The sequence below is a fragment of the Scyliorhinus canicula genome, chromosome 7, assembly GCF_902713615.1.
Source record: "Scyliorhinus canicula chromosome 7, sScyCan1.1, whole genome shotgun sequence".
NCBI classification, from domain to species: Eukaryota; Metazoa; Chordata; class Chondrichthyes; order Carcharhiniformes; family Scyliorhinidae; genus Scyliorhinus; species Scyliorhinus canicula.
This window is the reverse complement of record NC_052152.1, coordinates 176,418,105-176,440,268: the sequence shown is the minus strand read 5'-3', so window position 1 is coordinate 176,440,268 and position 22,164 is coordinate 176,418,105. Positions and strand designations below refer to the sequence as shown.

The window sequence follows — 22,164 nt, the reverse complement described above, 5'->3', positions numbered from 1 at the left end:
TGTAGTAATTTGGCAAGAGGAAGGGACCAAGGCACTATAATCTGTGAAGTGAGTGTGATCTCTTTAAAAAAAGGTGAGCATTGTCCCAATCTCAAAGGTAATCAATTTGGCTTGGAGCATTGGCTTTTATAGGTACAATTATAACAGCCAAGTAAAACATTGTTAGAGACAGGCTGTATAAAATGTCTCCAAATACTGTAGGGCATGTAAATAAGTTGTATCTGCGGGCAGTAATTCAAAACTGCATGCCTACCGACACCCAAACAGTGGCAGAATTGAAACTTGTGACTTTTCTTGTGCATCAAGGTCCTAAGAATGAACAGTGCTCAACATTGAAAATGAAAGATTGAAAATGATTATTATTTTTCACACATTTTTGTAATGTAAGGCTAGAATGGGCACAGAAATTGGAATTCCCATCTTATGCCTATCTCGCATTTTTCATTAAAATTATTGACTGGAGTTTTGCCATCTCCAAAGCCAAGAAGAAGATTGCAATATTGTATTGTGCTCTAATTTGCAAAAGTGTTGATCTTGTATTCACTTTATTGTTCAGCTGCCCCACTCCAGGATGTAATGGCTCAGGTCACGCTAGTGGAAAATATGCACGACACAGAAGGTAAATATCTCTACTTTTCCAAAGTTAAAGATCATGGCCATAAAATTGCATCATTCGATATGAGTATGTTCAAAATGGGGTAGCAGAGAGCGGAGACTAGTTTAAATGCATTGTATCTCATGGTGTAATTTAGGGGCCTGGATTTGCTGACAATGCTCCTTCAATATTTAAAAACTTGGAATAGTTGAAGAATCTATTTGAAGCATGTTCACTAAAACTTTTATGTTTAAAAAAAGATGCCTTTCAATCAACTGTAAAATGATGGTCTTTTTATTATAAGTTCACAAGGCTGCCCTTTGGTCAAGAAAAGGAAAATACAAGACATCGATTCTGATCAACCCCTAACCAAAAGGAAATCCCACCCATTAAAACTCGCTTTGGATGAAGGTTATAATGGAGATAGCGATGGAGTAGTTGAATTGGACTTAAAGGAGGAGTCGGTTGTAGATGAATCAGAAGAAGCACTTGAGGTCGAAGACGAAATAGAAGAGGAGGAGGAAGAAGAAAAAAATATGGAAGAAATCGAAAGCACTGAATCAGTACCAGGTGCCGTACAAATTACAAAGATCTACAGAAATATTACAATTAATTTTGAATCAATGCTATAACATCATAAAGTAATTTCCAGATCACCATGATAAATGCAGCAAGACCTTAGGGCATTTATAAGGCAGCACGGTAGCATAGTGGTTAGCACTGATGCTTCACAGCTCCAGGGTCCCAGATTCGATTCCCGGCTGGGTCACTGTCTGTGCGTAGTCTGCACGTTCTCCCCATGTCTGCATGGGTTTCCTCCGGGTGCTCTGGTTTCCTCCCACAGTCCAAAGATGTGCGGGTTAGGTGGATTTGCCATGCTAAAATGCCCTTAGTGTCCAAAAAATGTTAAGTGGGTGTGACTGGGTTACAGGGATAGGGTAGATACGTGGGATTTAGTAGGGTGCTCTTTGTAAGGGGTGGTGCAGACTCGATGGGCCTAATGGCCTCCTTCTGCACTGTAAATGCTATGATTCTATAACAGTTTGGCGAGCACGTTGCAGTCCAGATGTTCCCATCCTCGCTGTTTTTTTCTGAGCTAGAACCAATATTTTACAAGCACCTATATTTACATGGAATTTCTTAGTTAGACCTCTTCCACTGTGGAGTATGGGAGCAATGGCCTTGAAGGGGCAAGCCAGACTTAAAACATTCAGTTTTAGCAGCTCCATGCTCCAGACCCCAAACAATCATTAGTAGTGCTGAGAGATCTTCCAGAATAATAACTGTGTAAATTATATCTGGGTAAATTGGATCTGATGACCATTTTGTATAGGATTATAAAGATAAGTATGAGAATCGTTAACATCTGCCCATTTTGCACTACAAAAAACATTCAAAAGATCAGTGTAATACTCAGAAACAAAATCTTAAAACTGTTTATTAGATTAATGTAGAATGATACCGTAGTGCATTTTGAGGACTGCTGCAATTTGGGCATCACACTGCAAAATGCTAGAAGTGTGCATAAAGAAAGACTGTTATTTGATGCTAGTTTCTTCTGACCCAGAGCTAGGAATTTACAGATACCTGACAATCTGAAAACTTCATTCACCAACCTCTAATTTCTCGAACCAGCCTCAAGATTTTCAGCATGTACTCAATATGGCTTTAAAGGGACAGGCCATTTTAAACAGTTTCATTTCAGTAACAAAGGTAACACACTGCATGGTTATCTGATATAACACTCCAATCATTATTAAATGGATATTATTTGACTTGCCACGAGCAGTGTCACAGGTGCTCAACTTGTATAAGTACAGTAAAAGATTTAATGATAAAGTTCTGGGATATTCTTCTAAAAGTACACAGTCATAATGGAAACTAAACATATATCATTTTCCTTTATTGCAGATGCCAGGCATAAAGGGCAAGATGATAGGCATTATTGGGAGGATGGAGCCAAGAATGTCAGTACTCGAAAGGACGATTTTGTTAACTATCAGGAATTAGTTGCCAAATCACTTTTAAATCTTGGCAAAATAGTAGACGATACTGCAATTCCTTCATTTTCTGATAAAAAGCCAAGTAACAGTGAGTCACAACCTCCAGAGACTTGCATTTATACAAAAGACAACACACATCAGGAGACAACGGAAGAAGAAAGTGATTCTGGGAAGGAAATTATCGAAAGTGAGACTGCAACTGAAGATTCTGAATGCGAAAAGGAAGTTGACCAGGACCAAGACTCGATTGAAGAAAACACAATTGAAAATGCGCTTCCATCTACCGATGAAACAAATGAAGAACAATGTAAAGAATTTAAGGACACAACTGATTCCTCTCACTGCAGTGAGCGGACAATGGTTTTCCAACAAGAGGTTGATGAAGCTGACAAGCAGAATATGGAGGAGAAGAAGTCCACTAATGTGCAATACAAGGACAGTGCTGAAGTAATAGTGCAGCTATCGCAAGAGACAGAACAGGACATTCATTGTGAAGGACAACTAAAGTCAGAAAGCTCAGCAATTGCAGAGGACAATCTGGAGGAATGCACTGATGAGAGCGAGAGTTTACCTCCAAAGTCTGCAATCACTGAAGAGTTAGAAATTTATGACATGATGACAAAAGGAAATCTTGGACTACTAGAGCAGGCCATTGCTCTGAAAGCTGAGCAGGTGAAGATGAAGAGAGAAGATGTAAACAGAGAGCCCAGCAGGATATCAGGGGAACAAATGAGGCATATTCACATGGAAGACAAGCCAAATAAATCTTTGGATTCCATCAGGAAGAACCTTTATAGTAAAGGTAAGTGGCAGGTTGTAGCCTGGGATGACAATTACTTGATTATTCTATGTACATGGATTTAATTTTCAGTGCAGTGTACATTGTTATTCCACCACATTGAGCATAAAACGTGCTGTACCGTATGCATAAAATAACTGATCACACACTGAGCAAATTATACAGGCTCTGCAGCTGTGCTAGTACTGAAGCCAGATCTATTAAACACACTGAAATAATTCTTTGAATAATTCAACCTAATGCAGTATAAAAACAAAAAATATTGTAAAAACAGCAATTGATTATAGCTTTTTGGTATTTTACATTTGTGAAAAGTGAAGCGAACTTAAAAGTGACTTATTATTTATGCATAACATATCCAGCTGGTAGTCCACAGGATGACTTACTGGCTAAGTGCATTTAGTGATGCTATGTAGATGAGGAAGGTCCAGTGTCTCTTCCGATCATGCAGTGATATGCAGGGCCATTTTGGTCAGTGGGATAGACAGATAGAACATAGAACATAGAACAGTACAGCACAGAACAGGCCCTTCGGCCCTCGATGTTGTGCCGAGCAATGATCACCCTACTTTAACCCGTATCCCAACAATCCCCCCATTAACCTTACACTACGGGCAATTTAGCATGGCCAATCCACCTAACCCGCACATCTTTGGACTGTGGGAGGAAACCGGAGCACCCGGAGGAAACCCACGCACACACGGGGAGGACGTGCAGACTCCACACAGACAGTGACCCAGCCGGGAATCGAACCTGGGACCCTGGAGCTGTGAAGCATTGATGCTAACCACCATGCTACCGTGAGGCCCCTTGTCCAATAAACATCCATGAATCAATAATGTTAACGGCAATATACAATAAATGGGAAATAAGGGAATCAACGAAAGGGCCCTTACAATTTGGACAGTAATACAAGGTTGAGGATGGTTTGTAATGCAGAACAAGGCCAGCAGCGCGGGTTCAATTCTCGTACCGGTTTACCCGAACAGCCACCCGGATGTGGCAACTAGCACCTTTACACAGTAACTTCATACTTGTGGCAATAAAAGATTATTATTATATTACGAAGGGTGGCAGTGAGGGAAGTCAGAGTTGTCCTCTGAACATGGGCAGTAGGGAGGGTGTGGAGTTACCAGATATTCTGATTTTGATCTCTTATCAAGCGACTTCTGTTGTAAGTCTAGCTGTAAACATTGGCCTACACATGGTTAAAAGATCCTGCCGACAATTTTGGTGTCCAGGGTTATTCTGTAAAAAAAAAATTCTCTTCGAGGTACAAATCGCTGTTGCTGCCAAAAGGGCCCCAATGTTTACCAGACGAGAACAAATAGTGAGAAAAAATAAATCAAAGGCTTGTAAATTGAGATGGCTGGAATTCTTTAGTCTTTGCGATTTACTTTTCCCGTTGGCAGCACATCCCCATCAGCGGATTTTGCAGCGGCGTGGGATGGTTGCAATGGGAAATCCCATTGACAAGCGGCGGGAAGATAAAATCCCGCCTCCAGCGAACGGCGTGCGGCCGAGAAACACATGGTTGGGGTTCCAGAGAATCTCGCCCAATATATAGTCCAAATAATTTGTGTGCTTTTTTTCCTGAATTGCCTGACTCTACTATTTTATGGAGTCAATCACCTGTTCAGGATCAATGGACATTGCCTCTGCTGAAATAGCGGAGAGGAATGCAGACAAAGGCACTAGATGTTTATATGTTAGTGTCACTTTGTAATTTCAATATCAGAGATTCAATGCATAAAGAATAAGCCATTTGTGATTGTGGTTGGAACAATAAATTATTGCAGGGGGCTTTGATACAATTGGAAGAACATCAGTAACATAACAATGAATAATGCAGTAGTCTATTTATTCCACGTGTGATTTATTTTTAAGATTTAAATCCTTCTTGAAATGACCATTAAGTAACAATTTGCTGGAGTGAACTATATATATATATTTTAATTTCACATTACTGAATTGTGAAATTATAATTCACATCCTTGGAATAATGGACTTTTACCCTCATTATTAACCATAATCAACTGCAACCCGTGTAATTTTCAATATTTAATTGAATTACATTTTGTTCAGTGAAGATTGTATGAAACAATTATCATTTAAAATGTATCTTCAAATGTTCATTAGCATACAGTTAGTTGAATGTTTTTATACTTGAATGAAACTTTTTAAAATTCACCAGCAAAAAATGTACCTATCTTTGGAGATGACTGAGGGGCTCTGTAGTTTTGTATGAGATAACAATCAGAAGACAAATGGTCAATCCTGAACTCTACTTCAGATTAAACTCAGATAATAGGACAAGGAGAAACAAAATCAAATGAATGAAAGATAAATTCATGACCAACGTCAGGAAGTTCTTCTTCACACAAAGAGTAATGGACACAGAATCTGCTTCCAGGTAAAGAGGTGAAGGCAAAAAGCCTGCATTTTTCATGCTGCTGGGAGACCAGTAGGGTATTTCTGGATGGAGGAGATGGCCGGATCACCTTCAGCATGTGAATCTACCTTGTGTTCTTCCCTTGGATTAAATTGTTCACTGGTTTAGTTTACTAATGAGAAAGAAAAAAAGGCCTGTAATAGCAAAGTAAATAGATCTTAGTATTTTATCCAAAGCGGAGTTGTGACAGGGTATGCAGCTTGCACAAAATCATGCTTTACGAGCTCCCTGTGACCTTAGAGGATAAGCTAATGACAGGGAGCGCACAAAGGAATTCTTAATGTTGGTGCTTTTATACACATGGTTGTATAGATCCCTCAAGGTCTGAGAAGAGGGAGATCAAGTGCCCAACGCCTGGCTGTGATGGCACCGGTCATGTGACAGGATTGTATCCACACCATCGTAGTCTTTCTGGATGTCCACACAAGGATAAAATACCTCCAGAAAGTGAGTATCTGCTTTTTGTGAGATTAAGCTGTTTAATTGAACTTCACAGCGCTGCAAAACAGGGTTTGATTTACCAATTGGTACTTCCAATCCTGAACTTCATAGCTTTACCTAGGCAATCTTACATCTCTTATTTATAGTGGACGGAAAAGCATGGGAGTTTTCACCCAAAGTTCCCAAATTCACTCCCAGAAGACAAAGCTGTGACCCAGGAGTGCCAATTTGTAAACTTACCCTTGTGTGTCATTGACAGCCGAGAGTGCAAAAGTCATTGGCAGCAATTATATTGTACAAACAAATTATTTTCTCACATTAATTATCTCTCTGGTATTTTAAATGGAAGTGTGAAACTATTTAACATAAACGGGTGCATGCCTCCATTATAATACTGGAGGAGTTTGATATGACTATGCAAAGTATTTGTGCACTTATGTTTCTGACAGCAATTGTCAGATCCAGCTGAGTAATGTTTCTGCTACTCATGGGTTTCGGGTTGATCATGATGAGTTATTATTTATAATTTTGCAATGCAAAATGTGTAAAGGTCAATATTGGTTCAGCTACTGATAATGAAGATCATTTTTAAATCAAAAGCATAAGATCAAAAATTAACTGTGAAAACAGCCTATTTTGTTCATAAAAAGTAGCCTTAAAGCAGTGAGTACACATTACATAGAATTATATAAAATATGCAGCACAGCAACAGGCTATTTGGCCCTACCAGTCGACACCAGCATTTATGCTTCACTCAGGCCTCCTATTTTCCTCATCCAAATCTATCAGTTGACCCTTTGGGCGGGATTTTACGGCCATGTTGCGCTTGAGCGGGAGTGCGATGTGGCCGTTAGATCACGAGAGAGGCCGAAATCGGGAACCGCACCAGGCATCGATCGGTTTACGGTCTAACCGGCCCGCTCCCGTCGGTGAAATCGTGGCAAGAAACCAACAATCACCATTTAAAGCCAATCTCTGTACAATTAACAGGAACGTCACCCTATCTAACGGCCTCCCGTGACCTATCCTTCTCCCCAGAAAGTGGTCATGCAGGTGACAATTAGTACTCCTTTTTAAAGATGTGAAGAGTTGGAGGAATGCCTGCTGTGGGGGTCCGAGCCCGGGGGTGGCACTAGAGTTGCTGCCCCAGTGCAAGGGGGAGGTGGTGGGGAGTCCCCGTAGTGGGCAACCTTGGTCATGTGAGGGGGGGGTTGGCCGCCATCAGTGGAGGGGAGGGACACCCCTTGGCTGGTGGGGTGGTGGGTGCCACAATCAGAATGTGAAGCGACTGCAGGAAGAAGGCCATGGAAGCAGCAGCCAACATCCGGCAAACCAGGGGCTGTGCCTCAGCACCGGGGACATCTGGGGGCTGACCAGGGGCCCCACTGCGGCCGCGGGTGTGTGGGCAGGGCCTGTTGAATGGCAAGGTGTGTCGGGGGAGGGGGGGGGGTAGCTGAGGAGTGGGGGGGAGGGAGCCATGGCAGCATGGAGGATTCCGGGGTAGAAGACATCACTGGTTGTCAGTCTCTCACCCTCTCCAACTCCTTACAGACATTACACAGGATTAATGATATCTTGGATCCGCGGAGGCTGCCCTCGTGATTCATTCAGGCAAGCTGGTGGCTGCCGTCGCTTCTTCGTAGGGTGGCACCAGGTTGGCATCCAGCACCCCCTGCTTTTTGGTCAGTGCCCATAGGGCCCTGAGGGCCACCTCAGGATGGAGGGGCAGCTGGATTGAGACCTGGCTGCCCCTGCGTCTACTGGCTCTGCCAGCCTTAGTGGCTCCCCAACGTCTGCACCAAGGCGTTGATTCCCTTGGCAATGCTCCTCGGTGATTGGGATATGCTCTGGAGTGCCCGGGAAAGGTCCACCTGTGACCGGGGCACTTCCTCCAGCGACCAGTGCATGGTCTGGAGTGCCTCGGCAATGCCCACCTGAAACTGGGATATGATCCGCAGCACCTCAGAAAGGTCCACCTGGGACTAGGACACGTTCCCCAGTAAGTCGAACATGCTACCAAGACCCTCAACCATGGCTGTCACTGACTGAGCCACGCCTTGGACACCACCACTCATGCTGCCAACGTAGTGCACCAGGCTCTCCAATGCGGTCGCCACTCTAGCAGTGTTGGCCACAATGCTATGCATTGCCGGCGCTATCTCCTGCACCCATATCCTCTGGGAATCCTTCCATCAACTATGGACTGCTGGAGTCCCGCTGACATCCCCCCCTGAATAGCACGGCCTCACCCTATCGACTGCATCAGCTCTGGATGAACCTGGTCCAAAGGCTCAGCATCTGACTGGGATTCAGCTGGTCCTGGGAGCCAGCCGAACTCCGACTGCTGGCTTGCCTGGGCATTCCTGCCTCCACCTGATGTGCCTCAGCAACTGTGTTGTGCTCACCAGAATGTGCCCCAGAAGCCTGACCACTACTGTCACCCATTAAGGCGTGTGTCTCTGCACTGGTGGAGGGTGAGGATGATAGCTGTACAGTGAATATAGTGGTCTCCTTGGAGCTCTCCTCCGAGGTGTTCTCTCGGGAGGCGGGAAGAGGGGAGGGCACTCTAGTTGGACCGGCACCGCCGGATGTTGATCCTGCGGGATAATGGACATGTGGAAGGGAAGGATCGTTCTGTATGGCATTAACAACTCACGTGTGACCGGTGATCTGGGTGGCGGCTGGTGGGTCCTCACCTCAGTTTAAGTACTGCTTCCCCTTGTTGGCGACGAGCAGTACCAGTGAATCAGCTGGTGGACCATCATTTGTGCCGTGAAGCCAATGGGCCTCTTTAAGTGGACCAGTTAATGTTTGATACCGGTGACAGGCTCGCCGGGTCGAGTGTCGGGATGCTCACGGCAGTTCCCACTCGCTACGACTTAGAAACCTTTGTGTGAAATCAGGCCCTATATTTCATTCTTCTTCCAGGGTGGTGGTGACATATTGGTATTGTCACTGAACTAGTAAACCAGAGAACCAGGTGTTACACTCTGGGGGCCTGTCTAGTAATGGCCATGACGCATAAAAACCCATCTGGTCTTACTATTGCCCTTTAAGGCAGAAAATCTGCCATCCTTATCAGTCTGGCCTACATGTGACTCCAGACCCACAGCAATGTGGTTCGCTCTTAAACACCCTCTGAAATGGCTGAGCAAGCAACTCAGTTCAAGGGCAACTACGGCTGGGCAATAAATGCTGTCCTTTCCAGTAACACCCACATCCAATGAAAGAATATTAAAAATGTGTTATCTAACTTTCCATTAAACAAATATACACTATTCACCTCAACTACGCACTGTGATACATGTATGATAATAGTGAAAAGTTCTGTATGAACTGAGCTATTTGATAAATAACAATAAACAAAATTAATACCACTGAGCTTCCATTAATATAAATTCATTTGTCCCAGTGATGGAACTATTTGCATGGTATTATCAGTGAGCTCCTGTACCTTGATTAGTTGAAAACAGTGCCACTAATGACAGCCATAGAGATATGATTCTCTTTTTGTTCACTTCTTGTGTTGTAAAATATTCATAATTTAAATTGGTGCTATTCACTGCCTCCGCGGTTTACTTGTATGTAAAATAAGCTTATAACTGAGTCATACAGACCAGAAGGTTCTAAGTCCCCTTTCTAGCCTGTGCTGAGCTCATAGTGGCTATAAGTGGTACAATTGGCTTCAGTATTCCTGAGCAAGGAAGAAGAAAATCATTCAGAGTTCCTGTCCTTGATTGCTATCCAATGACCCCTGCTGGAAAACTCTGTGTGAATAGTGTGTGAGGATAGAATCAAATTCCCCCGTGATTCCCTCCTCCCAAGGTTAAATATCCTGCAATATTCACAGATAAAGAATAGCCACATACGTATCTGATGCTTCTGATTTGGTCCATGAAATGAAAGCTCAAGCCAAAAATAAAACTGCCAAAAATTTATATTTTACAAGCTTCATCTGAATGCCAGCATGACGTAATGATACTACTTATAAAAAGGCAGTCAGTGTTTGATACTTTTTGTTTTGCAATTGCTCATTCAGTCCTTGCCATGCATGAAAATGTTTTGAAGTGTCCCACACCAGGCTGCACAGGACAAGGGCATGTCAACAGCAACCGAAATACACACAGGAGGTAGGGACACTATCTTCATTATACTTCGACATAACTTAGAGGTGAAAGATGCTGCAGAACAATTGTACAACTGTGTTTTAGAATGGATGTTAAACCTAGCTATTAAAATATTTGATTATTTTCAAAATCCTTTAATTCTTTATTTAACTTTGGGGGGAAAATGGTTTGTGTCAATTCTTTTGGATTTTCAAGGAGGATTGAATAAATTATTTCCTAATTTAGAGAGCAGGCAAGTAGTTGGTATTGTACATTAATGCTTCAGTGCACTATACGGTGCAGTCATGGTTAGTCTGTCAGCAGGTGAAATGCTGGACAGTTCCCTCATGTAAGGGAGGAGAATCAAAACGTACCAACAGCTACATAAAGGCAGAGACCTGTGAGCACATTGTCACCTATTTCATTAGTACAATAATATCTTTGATTTCAGAAACCAATTAACAGTAACATTAATTATGGTAAAATAGTTTTTAAAAGAGACAGAACAAATTGCCTTCTTTCAGGACTTACTATCTTAGAACAGGTTTCTAGAAGCTATGCAAGACTGACCGGGTTAGACTTCCCTGTAGGAACTTCTGCTACCTGATGTCCCAGCCAACCTGGAACTCTCATTAGGTTGACACAATGCGCCTCATTCACACTGTGCATGGCTCAATGCAAATACTCAGTGAGGGGTTCAGCCATAGAGAGCCACAAGTTGCCATATGCCACTCTCAGCCAGTGTTGACTTTGCGTATCTCCACCGGGGGTACATTTAGACTCCGCCTCTGGTTTAGGAGAGAGGGGAAAAATTTGCTGTTTCTGATCATTGTCCAGTACCTCCTGAATCACAACTGAACCTGATCTTGTCCTCACCTAACATTTGGGCACACATATTGGAGCAGAAGCCATAGTTACAGGCCTTGGTCAGCTGGTCTAATTGCAGCACATTCACCTGCATGTCAGAAAGTAATGGGTTCAAGCCCCCCCCCCCCCCCTCTGTTTCAGTAGGTTGCAGGACCTGAGGTGCATATGCCAGGGAAGTATTTTGGAGCATTCTGGAATCATGCAATGCGCTATATAAATACAATTTCCTTATTTTTTCTTTATCATTAAGTTTCTACAATTTAATATATAGTTAAATGTACAGAATCTGGAAGGTAATTTAATAGTTACCTTGCTGGATAAAAGAAAATACTGAAGTAAGTTTATTTATGTAAGTTTATTTATTTGCAGCATTCTAGAAATTAAGGAACATATTTCCTGTCTGGTATTTTTTCTGCGTGGCATGCTTAGAATAAATGGGTTAATATTTACATTCAAAAAATGACAGATGGATTAAGTACAAGATGTGAAGGACCATTGACAAAATGTAGCCCAAAATAGCTTTAACGTAGTTTTTTAAATATATTTTTGATGCAAAGCAATCCTCAAAAGTGTAGCTAACTTAAATGCTGCCTTCTTTGTCGCAGCCTTTCTGGATGTCCCATTGCTGCTGCTGAGAAGCTGGCAAAATCTCATGAGAAACAGCATAACAGTGAATCTCCCAAGAGCAGCCAAAGTTCTGACAGAGTGTTGAGGTAGGTTTACAACACCAAAGGGCCAAAGGCAAATCAGTGAAAGATGCAAAGATTATAGGAAATACCTTCTGTGCACCACTATTTAGTTAATCAAGAAATCAATACCAGATATCCTGTTTCCGTATACAGATCCTGAAATGGCATGATCTGCAAATTATTATTTACATTGACTAATAAAATATTTTTTGTGTTACTAATTTTAGCTTAAAAACTTTGCACAAAATTTTGCGAAAGCTGATTTTTAAAAAGCAATGTAAACAATATATTTGAATATGCAAATACTGCATACGGTTATATTACAAATTCACACTCCAGTACGTAGCTTTCCTAGCCCAGAAGCGCTTAATGGGAATATGGGCACAGAAATCAGCGTATTCTGCAGGATTTTCCATCCATTGGAGAGCAATCCAGCAGATTCACTGACCTTCATCCTTGAATTGAATTGCGGATATTCATTTCCATTGGGGAAGGTCAGCATCTTGTGTACAAATTTGTAAACTATCAGAACAGCGGATATTGCATTCATTTACATGTTTTCTTTTGATAGAAACTCAAATAATAAACCTAATAAAATATGAATGGAGTGTATCAATCTCAGTAAAGTTTCGGCGTTTGGCATTCTGATAGATTATTACAAGGACCAGCCATGATAATTCAAATTTGGACAGAAGAGCTATCTTATTCTTATGACAGTCTGAAAGTCAGCTGAAATCCAGAAATTTCCATTCTAGGAGAAACTGGCAGGCATTGTCAGCTTGATTAAGTTTAAAGTTCTTCTTACATTTTTGCATGAACTAATAATGTTTGCACAAAATTAATAAAATTGAAGGTGGCTTTGCTCAGTCAAAATGGCGGCCGCGATTCTCCGGAGCTGCTAGCCTCAGGCGGGATTCGCAGTGGCCTGTTGAATTGGGTGCGAGCGCCAAAACTGGATTCTCGCCGGGCATCAAATCTGTTGCGGGTCTCCCAGCTGCTGCTCTTGGCCCGATCATTGGCCACAGCGGGCAAGAACCTGATTACACCTCATCTACATAAATTTAAATATAATTACCGGGTTTGAGGCCTGATGCACTGGCCTCCCGGTATGCAATGCCCCCCCACCCCCCTTCTCAGCTGGATGTCCCGCAGGCGCCAATTTCTCCTGGTCCTGATAAGCAGGGACCAAGCGCCATGCATTTCAATGGGGAGGGGAAAGTGGTGAGTACCCTCTCTACAATTACCTCCAGAATGCCAAGTGGGGTCCTTTTGGAGGCAGGGGCCAGACTGTGTTGGACTGGAGGGGCTCAGGTCAGGGGTCTCTCCTTGAATGGGGATTGTGTGGCAGGTCTTCCCTGTGTAGCTTTGAAAATCATTAAACTCTCTTTCAACATGTCAGGTTGTAGTTAAAAGTCTTCCCTCTGATGTGTTTGAATCATCCGATGTCTCTCCCACCATGTCAGTATTAATGATGTCATATGAAGATGAACGTCTTCCCTTTGATGTGTTTGAAACCTTTGAAATGCTTTTTTCACAGTCAAGTTCAATCCCCTTTAACTTTCTCAATCCTCTGAGAAACTTAAAAGCTTTAAACTTCATTTTTTACATTCAATTTCATGGTCCATTACCTTTTACAAGCCAGGTCCAGATTGACAGGTCCAGGCTAGTTCAAAGGAGGCATTCTGTCTGAGAATTATGGCAGCATTCTGTATGAGTGCTGTTCCTGCACTTGGTCTTTCTATGAAGCTCTTCAGAACAAGGAAACAGCCTATTTAAAATAATCGTGGTTAGAAGTAACACCTGCTCAAAAGAGGAAGCATGACAATTAATGAATACGATGAGCTATAAAAACAAACAAAGCTAATCCCTCCTTTGAAATAACCTGGCCCTGTCAACCAAGGGGTTTGTAAAAGATCATGGGCCATGAAATCAAATGTAAACGATTCAGTTCAAGGTTTTTATGCTTCTTGGCATGCCCAGAGGCTTGAGCAAGTTAAAAAGGAACAAAATTAATAATAATAATCACTTATTGTCACAAGTAGGCTTCAATGAAGTTACTGTGAAAAGCCCCTAGTCGCCACATTCTGGCGTCTGTTCGGGGAGGCTGGTACGGGAATTGAACCCGCGCTGCTAGCATTGTTCTGAATTACAAGCCAGCTGTTTAGCCCACTGTGCTAAATCAACCCCTTGACTGTGAAAGAAGCACTTTAAAGGTTTCCAACATATCAAAGGGAAAACTTACACATTCATCTGACAGATCATTGATATTGACATGCTGGGAGAGACACCAGAAGGTTTCAAGGCTGCAGGGAGAGCTTTTAACTACAACTTGACATGATGAAAGACAGTTTAATGATTTTCAAAGCTACAAAGGGAAGACATGCCACTTGGCCCCCATCCCGGGAAAGATCACTGACCTGAGCCCTTCCAGTCCAGCACAGCCCAAGCACCTCTCCGACTGGGCAGCACGGTAGCACAGTTGCTTCACAGCTCCAGGGTCCCAAGTTCGATTCAAGGCTTGGGTCACTGTCTGTGCGGAGTCTGCACATTCTCCCCGTGTACGAGGTTTCCTCCGGTGCTCCGGTTTCCTCCCACAGTCCAAAGACGCGCAAGTTAAGTGGATTGTCCATGATAAATTGCCCATAGTGTCCAAAAGGGTTATGTGGGGTTACTGGGTTACAGGGATAGGGTGGAGGTGTGGGCTTAAGTAGGGTGCTCTTTCCAAGTGCCGGTGCAGACTCGATGGGCCGAATGGCCTCCTTCTACAATTCTATGATTCTATCACCCCCACTTCCCCTGCAGGACCCAACTTAGCAAGCTGGAGGTAATTCTACCGACGGTGCTCACCACCTTGCTCCCCCCCCCCCCCCCCCCCATCTTTAATAATAATAATAATCTTTATTAGTGTCACAAGTAGGCTTACATTAACACTGCAATGAGGTTACTGTGAAAATCCCCTTGTCTCCACACTCTGGCACCTGCTCGGGTACACAGAGGGAGAATTCAGAATATCCAAATTACCTAACAGCATGTCTTTCGGGACATGTGGGAGGAAACCGGAGCACCCAGTGGAAACTCAAGCAGACATGGGAGAACGTGCAGATTCCACACAGACAGTGACCCACGCCGGGAATCGAACCCAGGTTCCTGGCACTGTGAAACAACAGTGCTAACCACTGTGCTACTATGCCACCCTTGGAGACAACGGCACAAGGTTGGCACTACCAAAGGGTGGGTCCCGAAGGGGGACAGGGAGGAGGTTGAAGGGGGCAGAGAATTTCGGAAGCCCATAGCAGGATGTCACTTACTTGGGGGAAGCTTGCCAACCGTTTAAAAAGGGCGCCCCTATCTCTGAGGAGTGGGCGGGATCTGTCAGCAAGTCTAAGCCCCGCCCCTCTCACCACCAACACTAAACCTGCCGTTGTCCACCAAGGTTACAAAAGTGAATTTGAATCGCACCTCAGCAGTGCTTCCAGCGTCAGCGGAAAACACATCAGTTTTCCTGCTGGCGGCATCACTTTGAAATGGATTCGGGAGAATCGTGGCCGACATCTCTAAATGAATGGAATGAGACATTGTTTGGACATTGCTTTGCAATTAAATTTTAACTCCTTATGACCTATAGGCCGATGTGCTTTGTGAAACAGTTGGAGATTCCGCACTATAGCTACAGGCCTAATATGCTGCCAGTCACACCTCGTGCTAACCTAGCAAAGGAGTTGGAGAAGTACTCCAAGGTTACATTTGATTATGCTAGTTTTGATGCACAGGTATTTGGGAAACGTGTGATTGCTCCAAAACTTCAGGCATCTGAAAGCTCACCCAAAACGTTTAAATGTAAGTATGTATTTGGAAACCTAAAATGATCAAACATCAAGATTGAATGAAAGCTAGAAACCACAGACTCTGTCACTTGATATTAGGAGGCAGAATAGCAATTTATTTCACACTTCAGATTAAGTACTATTGGATTGATTGTGTTATTAGTAATTTTAGCGTGAAAATTCTGACTAACAAAATGACAAAGCGGATTCTTAAAGGGCAACATAAATACTATCTTAAATATCTGCATTTATGATTATTTCCGATTATCAGCCACATATATCTGCATTATACCTGAAAAGGTTAACACTGTTCAGAATCTAGATCTTCTGAAATCAGCTGTACTCTCAATATGATCCTTATCATTTGTGAACCATGGAATTAATATTGAAATAATTTGAAATTGAATCTTGCTGACTTATTTAATACCCTTCATTTTCCTGTGCAGCAAAACCATTCCCAAAGGCCTCCTCACCCAGTCACAGTCTGTCTACTAACTATGTTAAAACCTCATCCTCATCTGGTGGCTATGACTATGCACATGATGCAGAAGCTGCACATATGGCTGCCACAGCGATCCTCAATCTATCTACACGTTGTTGGGAAATGCCAGAAAATCTAAGCACTAAGCATCAGGATCATCCCTCTAAGGTAAGCCACTGCATTCCGCTAACTATGTGGCCAGATGTGTTGCTTAAGACAGTGTTTTTCAAACTTTTTTCCCAAGACCCACTTTTGCCATCTGACCGACCTTTACAACCCACGCCGGCCGACCTTTGCGACACATGACACGATCGCTTACCTTTCATACAAAGGGGAAGCCTGCTTGGTCCACATGATCTCACTTGAATCAGGTTCAAAGGTGGAGAGGGCAGTGCGCATATCAGGTGCAGATTTCACCCAATTCCTTTGTGCCGTCTTCACCCTTTGTGAAAATGGAAAATACAACCTCACACATCGTAAAGGGCAGTAACGACAAAATGCTTGTTCTACGCAGCACTGGATACTCCTGGGAGATGCTACTCCAGAATGCTGACAACCTCATGGGCTTTTGATATGTTTTTAATGTGCTGTCACAAGTCAGGAACAGCAACGTAGTTTTTTAATTTGTAGTCAGCTATAAGTTAATAATTGATTGTTGGGTCTCAATCTCAAAAGGAATTTGTCTCTCTTGCTACTCTTTCAAAATATGAAATTTCTCCTCTCATTTTCCAGTACTTCCCTGCATATAACACAGATGCGCTTTGCACCCCTATTTGCATTGGCACGATTGACAAAACCATACCTCAAGAAATCATCTTTATACTGCTTTGTTCCCAAGTTAAGTTTCTTCTTTGTAGGCTGTTAACCAGTGGCCCTGGAACTCTGTACAGAGCTAACACTAGCACGACTTTCTCCTACCCGGGATTCTCCTGTGCAGCTCTCTCCAGCAGATTCTATCGTGAGATCCTGCCCAGTAGGACAAGGCACATTGCCTATTTGTGTCTCTGCCCGTCTCTTACTTGTAAGAAAACAATCCATCCTCACAATCCTCTTGCCTTGCCTGCTCGCAGCTGGAAAACGAAAGCAGCTCTCCTCCATGACACAGCGCCAAAAGCACGTACATGTGACCTGCTCACTGCTGTCGCTTCTGGCCAGTAGACTGCACACAGGCTAATTTCTTTCATTTAAAATAGGGCAGCAGCCATGATTCTCAATGTACAAGCCGGTAGGACCTTGGGTGCTTATCCTGAAATCGGGGCCACCGCTGGAAAGGTGCGACCAATCACTCTGACACCCGCCCATGGCCGCGACCTGCACTTTAAAAAACCCTGGTTTCGGACAAGATAGGCAGAATTCAAGGAACATCTTAGAATTCTTCAGTGACAAACAAAACCAACAGTTAAAACTACCAAAATATGTGTATATTATTATCATCAGCTCACATATTTAACAGCAGTCTATGTACAGGAATGTTTTGAGTCATGCCTGTCACAGTTGTCACCAATGCTAATTTTTATGTCACGTTATAAAAAGATAACCAACAGAAGAGCTATCCTGAAAACCTGGTTACCTCTGAGCTTAGGAATGGCCAAGGATTTGCAAACTGTTGTTCCGTACAGAAACATATAGCCCTTTAGTTAAACTCAGCATGAGGCTAGACATGTAATTCTGGCTTTGTGGCCTTAAATGGACGAAACAGTTTACACACAGCTCCATTGCAGGACAGAAAAATACATTGTATGAAATATTGTGTCACCCTCTTGCCTCATATAAAACAGCATACCCACCAATTTACTGTGAGAAAATATATGTGGAGATCTCTTCATAATATCGAACTGTGGCTACAATTCTCTGGCCGATCACACCGGTGGGATCCTCTGGCTCTGCCAGCAGCACACTCCCTCCCGCACAGATTTTCCAGCGGCATGGGCTTACTTCAATGGGAATTCACATTGACAGCAGCAGGAGCAGAGAATCCCAGCACCAGCGATTGGCCCGCCGCCTCCCGCTGCCGAGAAACACAGACCTGGGAGGTTGGAGAATCCCGCCCATAACCACCGTGACCAAAATAACTAAACATACGGTTTGAATTTTCAAAAATAGGAGAAAGAGGTTTCAGATGAAAACCTTATTATTTCAGAATATGGATATTGAGGTGGATGAAAATGGAACCTGGATCTCAGCATGAATAAAAATCGTAAAGGGAAAATGTATTTTCTGCAATCAGCTCGAATGTCAGGTCAGCAGACTACCCTTCCTCCTACCTTCATGGATAGCAACAGCACATGTAGCAGTTAATGGGTTCTCCACAGTCCAGTCAAACTTCTAAACAGGATGAATATGATGGCCCCTATTGACTACACAACAGCCAAGCAGACCAAGGGAGAAGAGTTGGTGAAGAGGTAAGTTCTGGACGGGTCACACTTGATTGACCACTCATGAGACATGTGCTCGTTTCCCACAAAATCAGTGACACCACTGAACAAAAATACACAATTTAGTTTATGAACACATTCAGTTATCTGATAAATGATGCAACTGGGCGGCATGGTATCACAGTGGTTAGCACGTTGCTACACAGCACCAGGGTCACCAGGTTCGATTCCCGGCTTGGGTCACTGCCTGTGCGGAGTCTGCCGGTTCCTCCCCGTGTCTGCGTCGGTTTCCTCAGGGTGCCACGTTGATGCCCAATACGGCGGTTTTCCTCCTCACACACACAGTTCCTCCGCAATCCTGTGGCCCTCTGATTGGCTTGCCTCGCTCACGCTAGCTTCTGTCCCCGGAACTTGATTCCAGCAGAAGGCTAGCCAGTGACCCTTGCCACTGATTCGCTGTGATGAGTGGGTCTTCCCGAAAAGGGACACCGTGGGTCTCTCGCCACCTCTCCAACTGCTGGAAAGACCCCAACACTGCAAACGGATTCCATCCCTCATTTCAATCGCACTTTCAGCGATTTCCCTTATCGCCTTTATTTTCCTATAAGTGATGACTAATTCATAAAGATGACCAAACGTTGACTCAACGTCCAATTTCTCCTTCCTGCCTTATGAGTCAGCTCAAATCTAAAACTATACATGCGGGAAATTTTAATTATTGTTATTCTTTGACTCAGTGCAAACATGTATAAGTGTCTTGGCATATTAGATCATCTTGAAATGTCTTATGTACAAAAAGAGGAAGATTGATACACGTAACTGGGTCTTATCTATCTCCAATCCTAATATTAATTTTTGACCGTCAGTGGGGAAATATGGAACATGAGCACAGTACGTGAACAGGTGCTCTAAGTTCAGCTATTCTTAACTGTTCCTTCAGTGAAAACACCTGCCAAGCATGAAAACCTCGTTTTGCATTTAGACCCAGACCACAGTGGGGAAAATTGGACCCCAGAGATTGTGACAGCTGGATAGAAGGTGTTTTATGGTGGCATTTACATTGTATGCTGATGTAACTTAAATATCAAATCACAGCATTTTTCAACATGGAGCATATGTGAATAAAAAATGTAATATTGAACTAAAGTAGTACCCCAAGGAAATTTCATTTGCAGTTAGCACCATGAGTGTGGGCGCAATCTAACTGAATTGCAACAGAGTGCCGTGTCGAGCGTGTTTAGCCGGGTTTTTCCAGCGCTCACAGCATCGAGAATGACCACACTATCGAATGGGGCTCTGATGCAATCCAGGACCTCAGCGGGGAACACCCCGCTAAAGCTGCATTTCGTCTCATTTCCTGCACTGAGGAGCTCCACTCGCCAGAATTCCTCAGTGCAGGAGGAGATCGCGATGCTATTTTTAAATGGCTGGCCAATCTCTCGAATCCCCGAAAGCAACCCTCGGGACCACCCAAAGCCCCAACTCAGCTTTCAGTGGGCCCTTTGGTTTGTCGTACCCCACCTCACACGAGAAGGGCACTCAAGGCCCAGTCCCTGGCACGTGCACAATGCCAGCCTGCCACCTTGGCACTGCCAGCACCGCATGAGCATCTTGGCAATGCCGTTCCACCTGGTCCCCATTTGTGGGGACCAGTACTGAACAGCATTCGCCTAAGGTCTCTGAGGCGAAGGGGTTAGATCCCAAAGCCTCGGGTAGATTAGGAGAGCTGCGTAATAGAGGGAGACCAGCCGCTCACTCTAATATGCAGAGAAGCCAAATACTGAACCCACCCACAATGGGCAGGATCCAGTACGCGATGTCTCACGGGGTCTTGTTGGATCTTGTGAGCATGGCGAGCCGGATAGATCCCGCAAGAGGCCTCTCCCGGCATCTCGCCCTCTATCTACGCCAGACCGCACCCTGTATCTACACTGGAGCAGTTCAAAGAGGTCACTGACCAACATCTTTTCGAGGGCAATCAGGGATGGGCAATAACATGTAGGCGAGATTTTCCGCATATCTCGCTCCTTGTTTCGCGGAGGCGGGCCGCCAATGTCTGGTGGCAGGATCTTCTTGTCCCACCATTGTCAATGTGCTCTCTCGTTCAATGCACCGCTCGCAGCCGGGAAACTTGGAATGGTGTTGCGCCGTCAGTGGGACGGGAAGATCCCGCTGGCCTGACCAGCCATAACGTTCCCGCCTCTGGCTTTGCCAGCGGTGTCCACAAATGAACACAAAACACTTATAGGGAGGATAGTGCATGGAATATGACGCCCATGCTTCAAAGTTTTGTACTTGTTCTGTAGTTCTGGGTACTTATAAATTTATACAAAAGAGTTCTGCATGCACAGTAACAAAAAAGTGGCAGCATTATTCCATGGCCCAGGACTTAATCTGTCCCTGGACTGCAGCGAATAATAACTTCCCAGAAATCCAACTTTCACCACTTAGCTGTTAATTATGTGACACATATCAGAAGTGACAGGGGAAGCCAGGTTTCAGCATGGCCATCCTGCCAGCTGTATTGTCTCCACTTGCACCGACCTGAAGTCTTTTAAATATTATGCAATATAACAATTGTGCACATCAACATGCGTTGTGCCTTCTACAAATGTCATGTTGAGAATGTACAGCAGTACAATATATGTTGTATGTTCTGTAAAAAAATGTTTTTCCAAATTTATCTTCTGAAAAGTGTTAATATCTGCGTCATTAATTGTTAAATAATTCCCTGCTTTTTACTTATAATCTATTTGTGTTCTTTAGGTTCTTAAAATAAAATATAGTAAAACAAAATACACTAGAAACTCACTGCAGTTTTATAATTTTCAGATGTAAATACACTCGCCTGCATCCTCAAATCTACCAGTCAGGGAGAAGAGCCCTTATTCCGCTGTTAAATTATATTGAACTAAAACTCACTGCATCCTGTGTGATTTTTTAGTGAAGAACCAACAGGTGATTCTGTTTGGACTTGGTTATAGGATATTTCTGGTTGCCTTGTTTAGACTGGTTTCATAAGCTCCTAGCTCCCAGCTATCCCTGACTTTCTACTTTACTCCCCCTGCGACACCCACTGTTTAAATAGTTATAAAATCCATTACACTTCCCCCTCTCTTCGGCTCTGAAGAAGAGTCATATGGACTTGAAACATTAACGCTGCTTCTGCAGTATTTTCTGGTTTTATTTACTGACGACAGAGTATTTGGAAGACAGGCTACAATCTAAATATGGGTTTTGGCATCAACTTAAAATAGGAAGTTTACATACCAAATTTCCATTCCGTAATAAGGCTGTTATGTAGCCGTCACTCTAAAAGATTCAGAATTGTATGGATCATCATTTTTGACAGAGGCAGCCAACTTGCGATCATCAGAGAACTTTGAGACAATGGAAAACGAAAGGACTATAGTGATAGTGAATGTACTTTTTGAAATTATTATATTTTATGATCCTAGATGGAACCTGCCACCTCTTCATTCCCCTCATCGGAGGCAGGAGATTTGGAAGTGATGGATGAAAGTATAGAAGA

General features: G+C 43.4%; 1 protein-coding gene across 1 annotated transcript in view; it reads left to right on the top strand.

Moving 5' to 3' along the window:
* myt1b (myelin transcription factor 1b) overlaps positions 1-22,164 on the top strand; it is a 221,233-nt gene that overhangs the window by 141,957 nt on the left and 57,112 nt on the right. Inside the window, 12 exon segments of the mRNA XM_038803365.1 lie at positions 557-619; positions 900-1,165; positions 2,507-3,400; positions 6,162-6,296; positions 10,330-10,420; positions 11,869-11,976; positions 15,578-15,789; positions 16,223-16,425; positions 18,398-18,428; positions 18,431-18,550; positions 18,553-18,659; positions 22,091-22,163. Of these exon segments, the coding sequence (XP_038659293.1) occupies positions 557-619; positions 900-1,165; positions 2,507-3,400; positions 6,162-6,296; positions 10,330-10,420; positions 11,869-11,976; positions 15,578-15,789; positions 16,223-16,425; positions 18,398-18,428; positions 18,431-18,550; positions 18,553-18,659; positions 22,091-22,163 (2,303 nt within the window).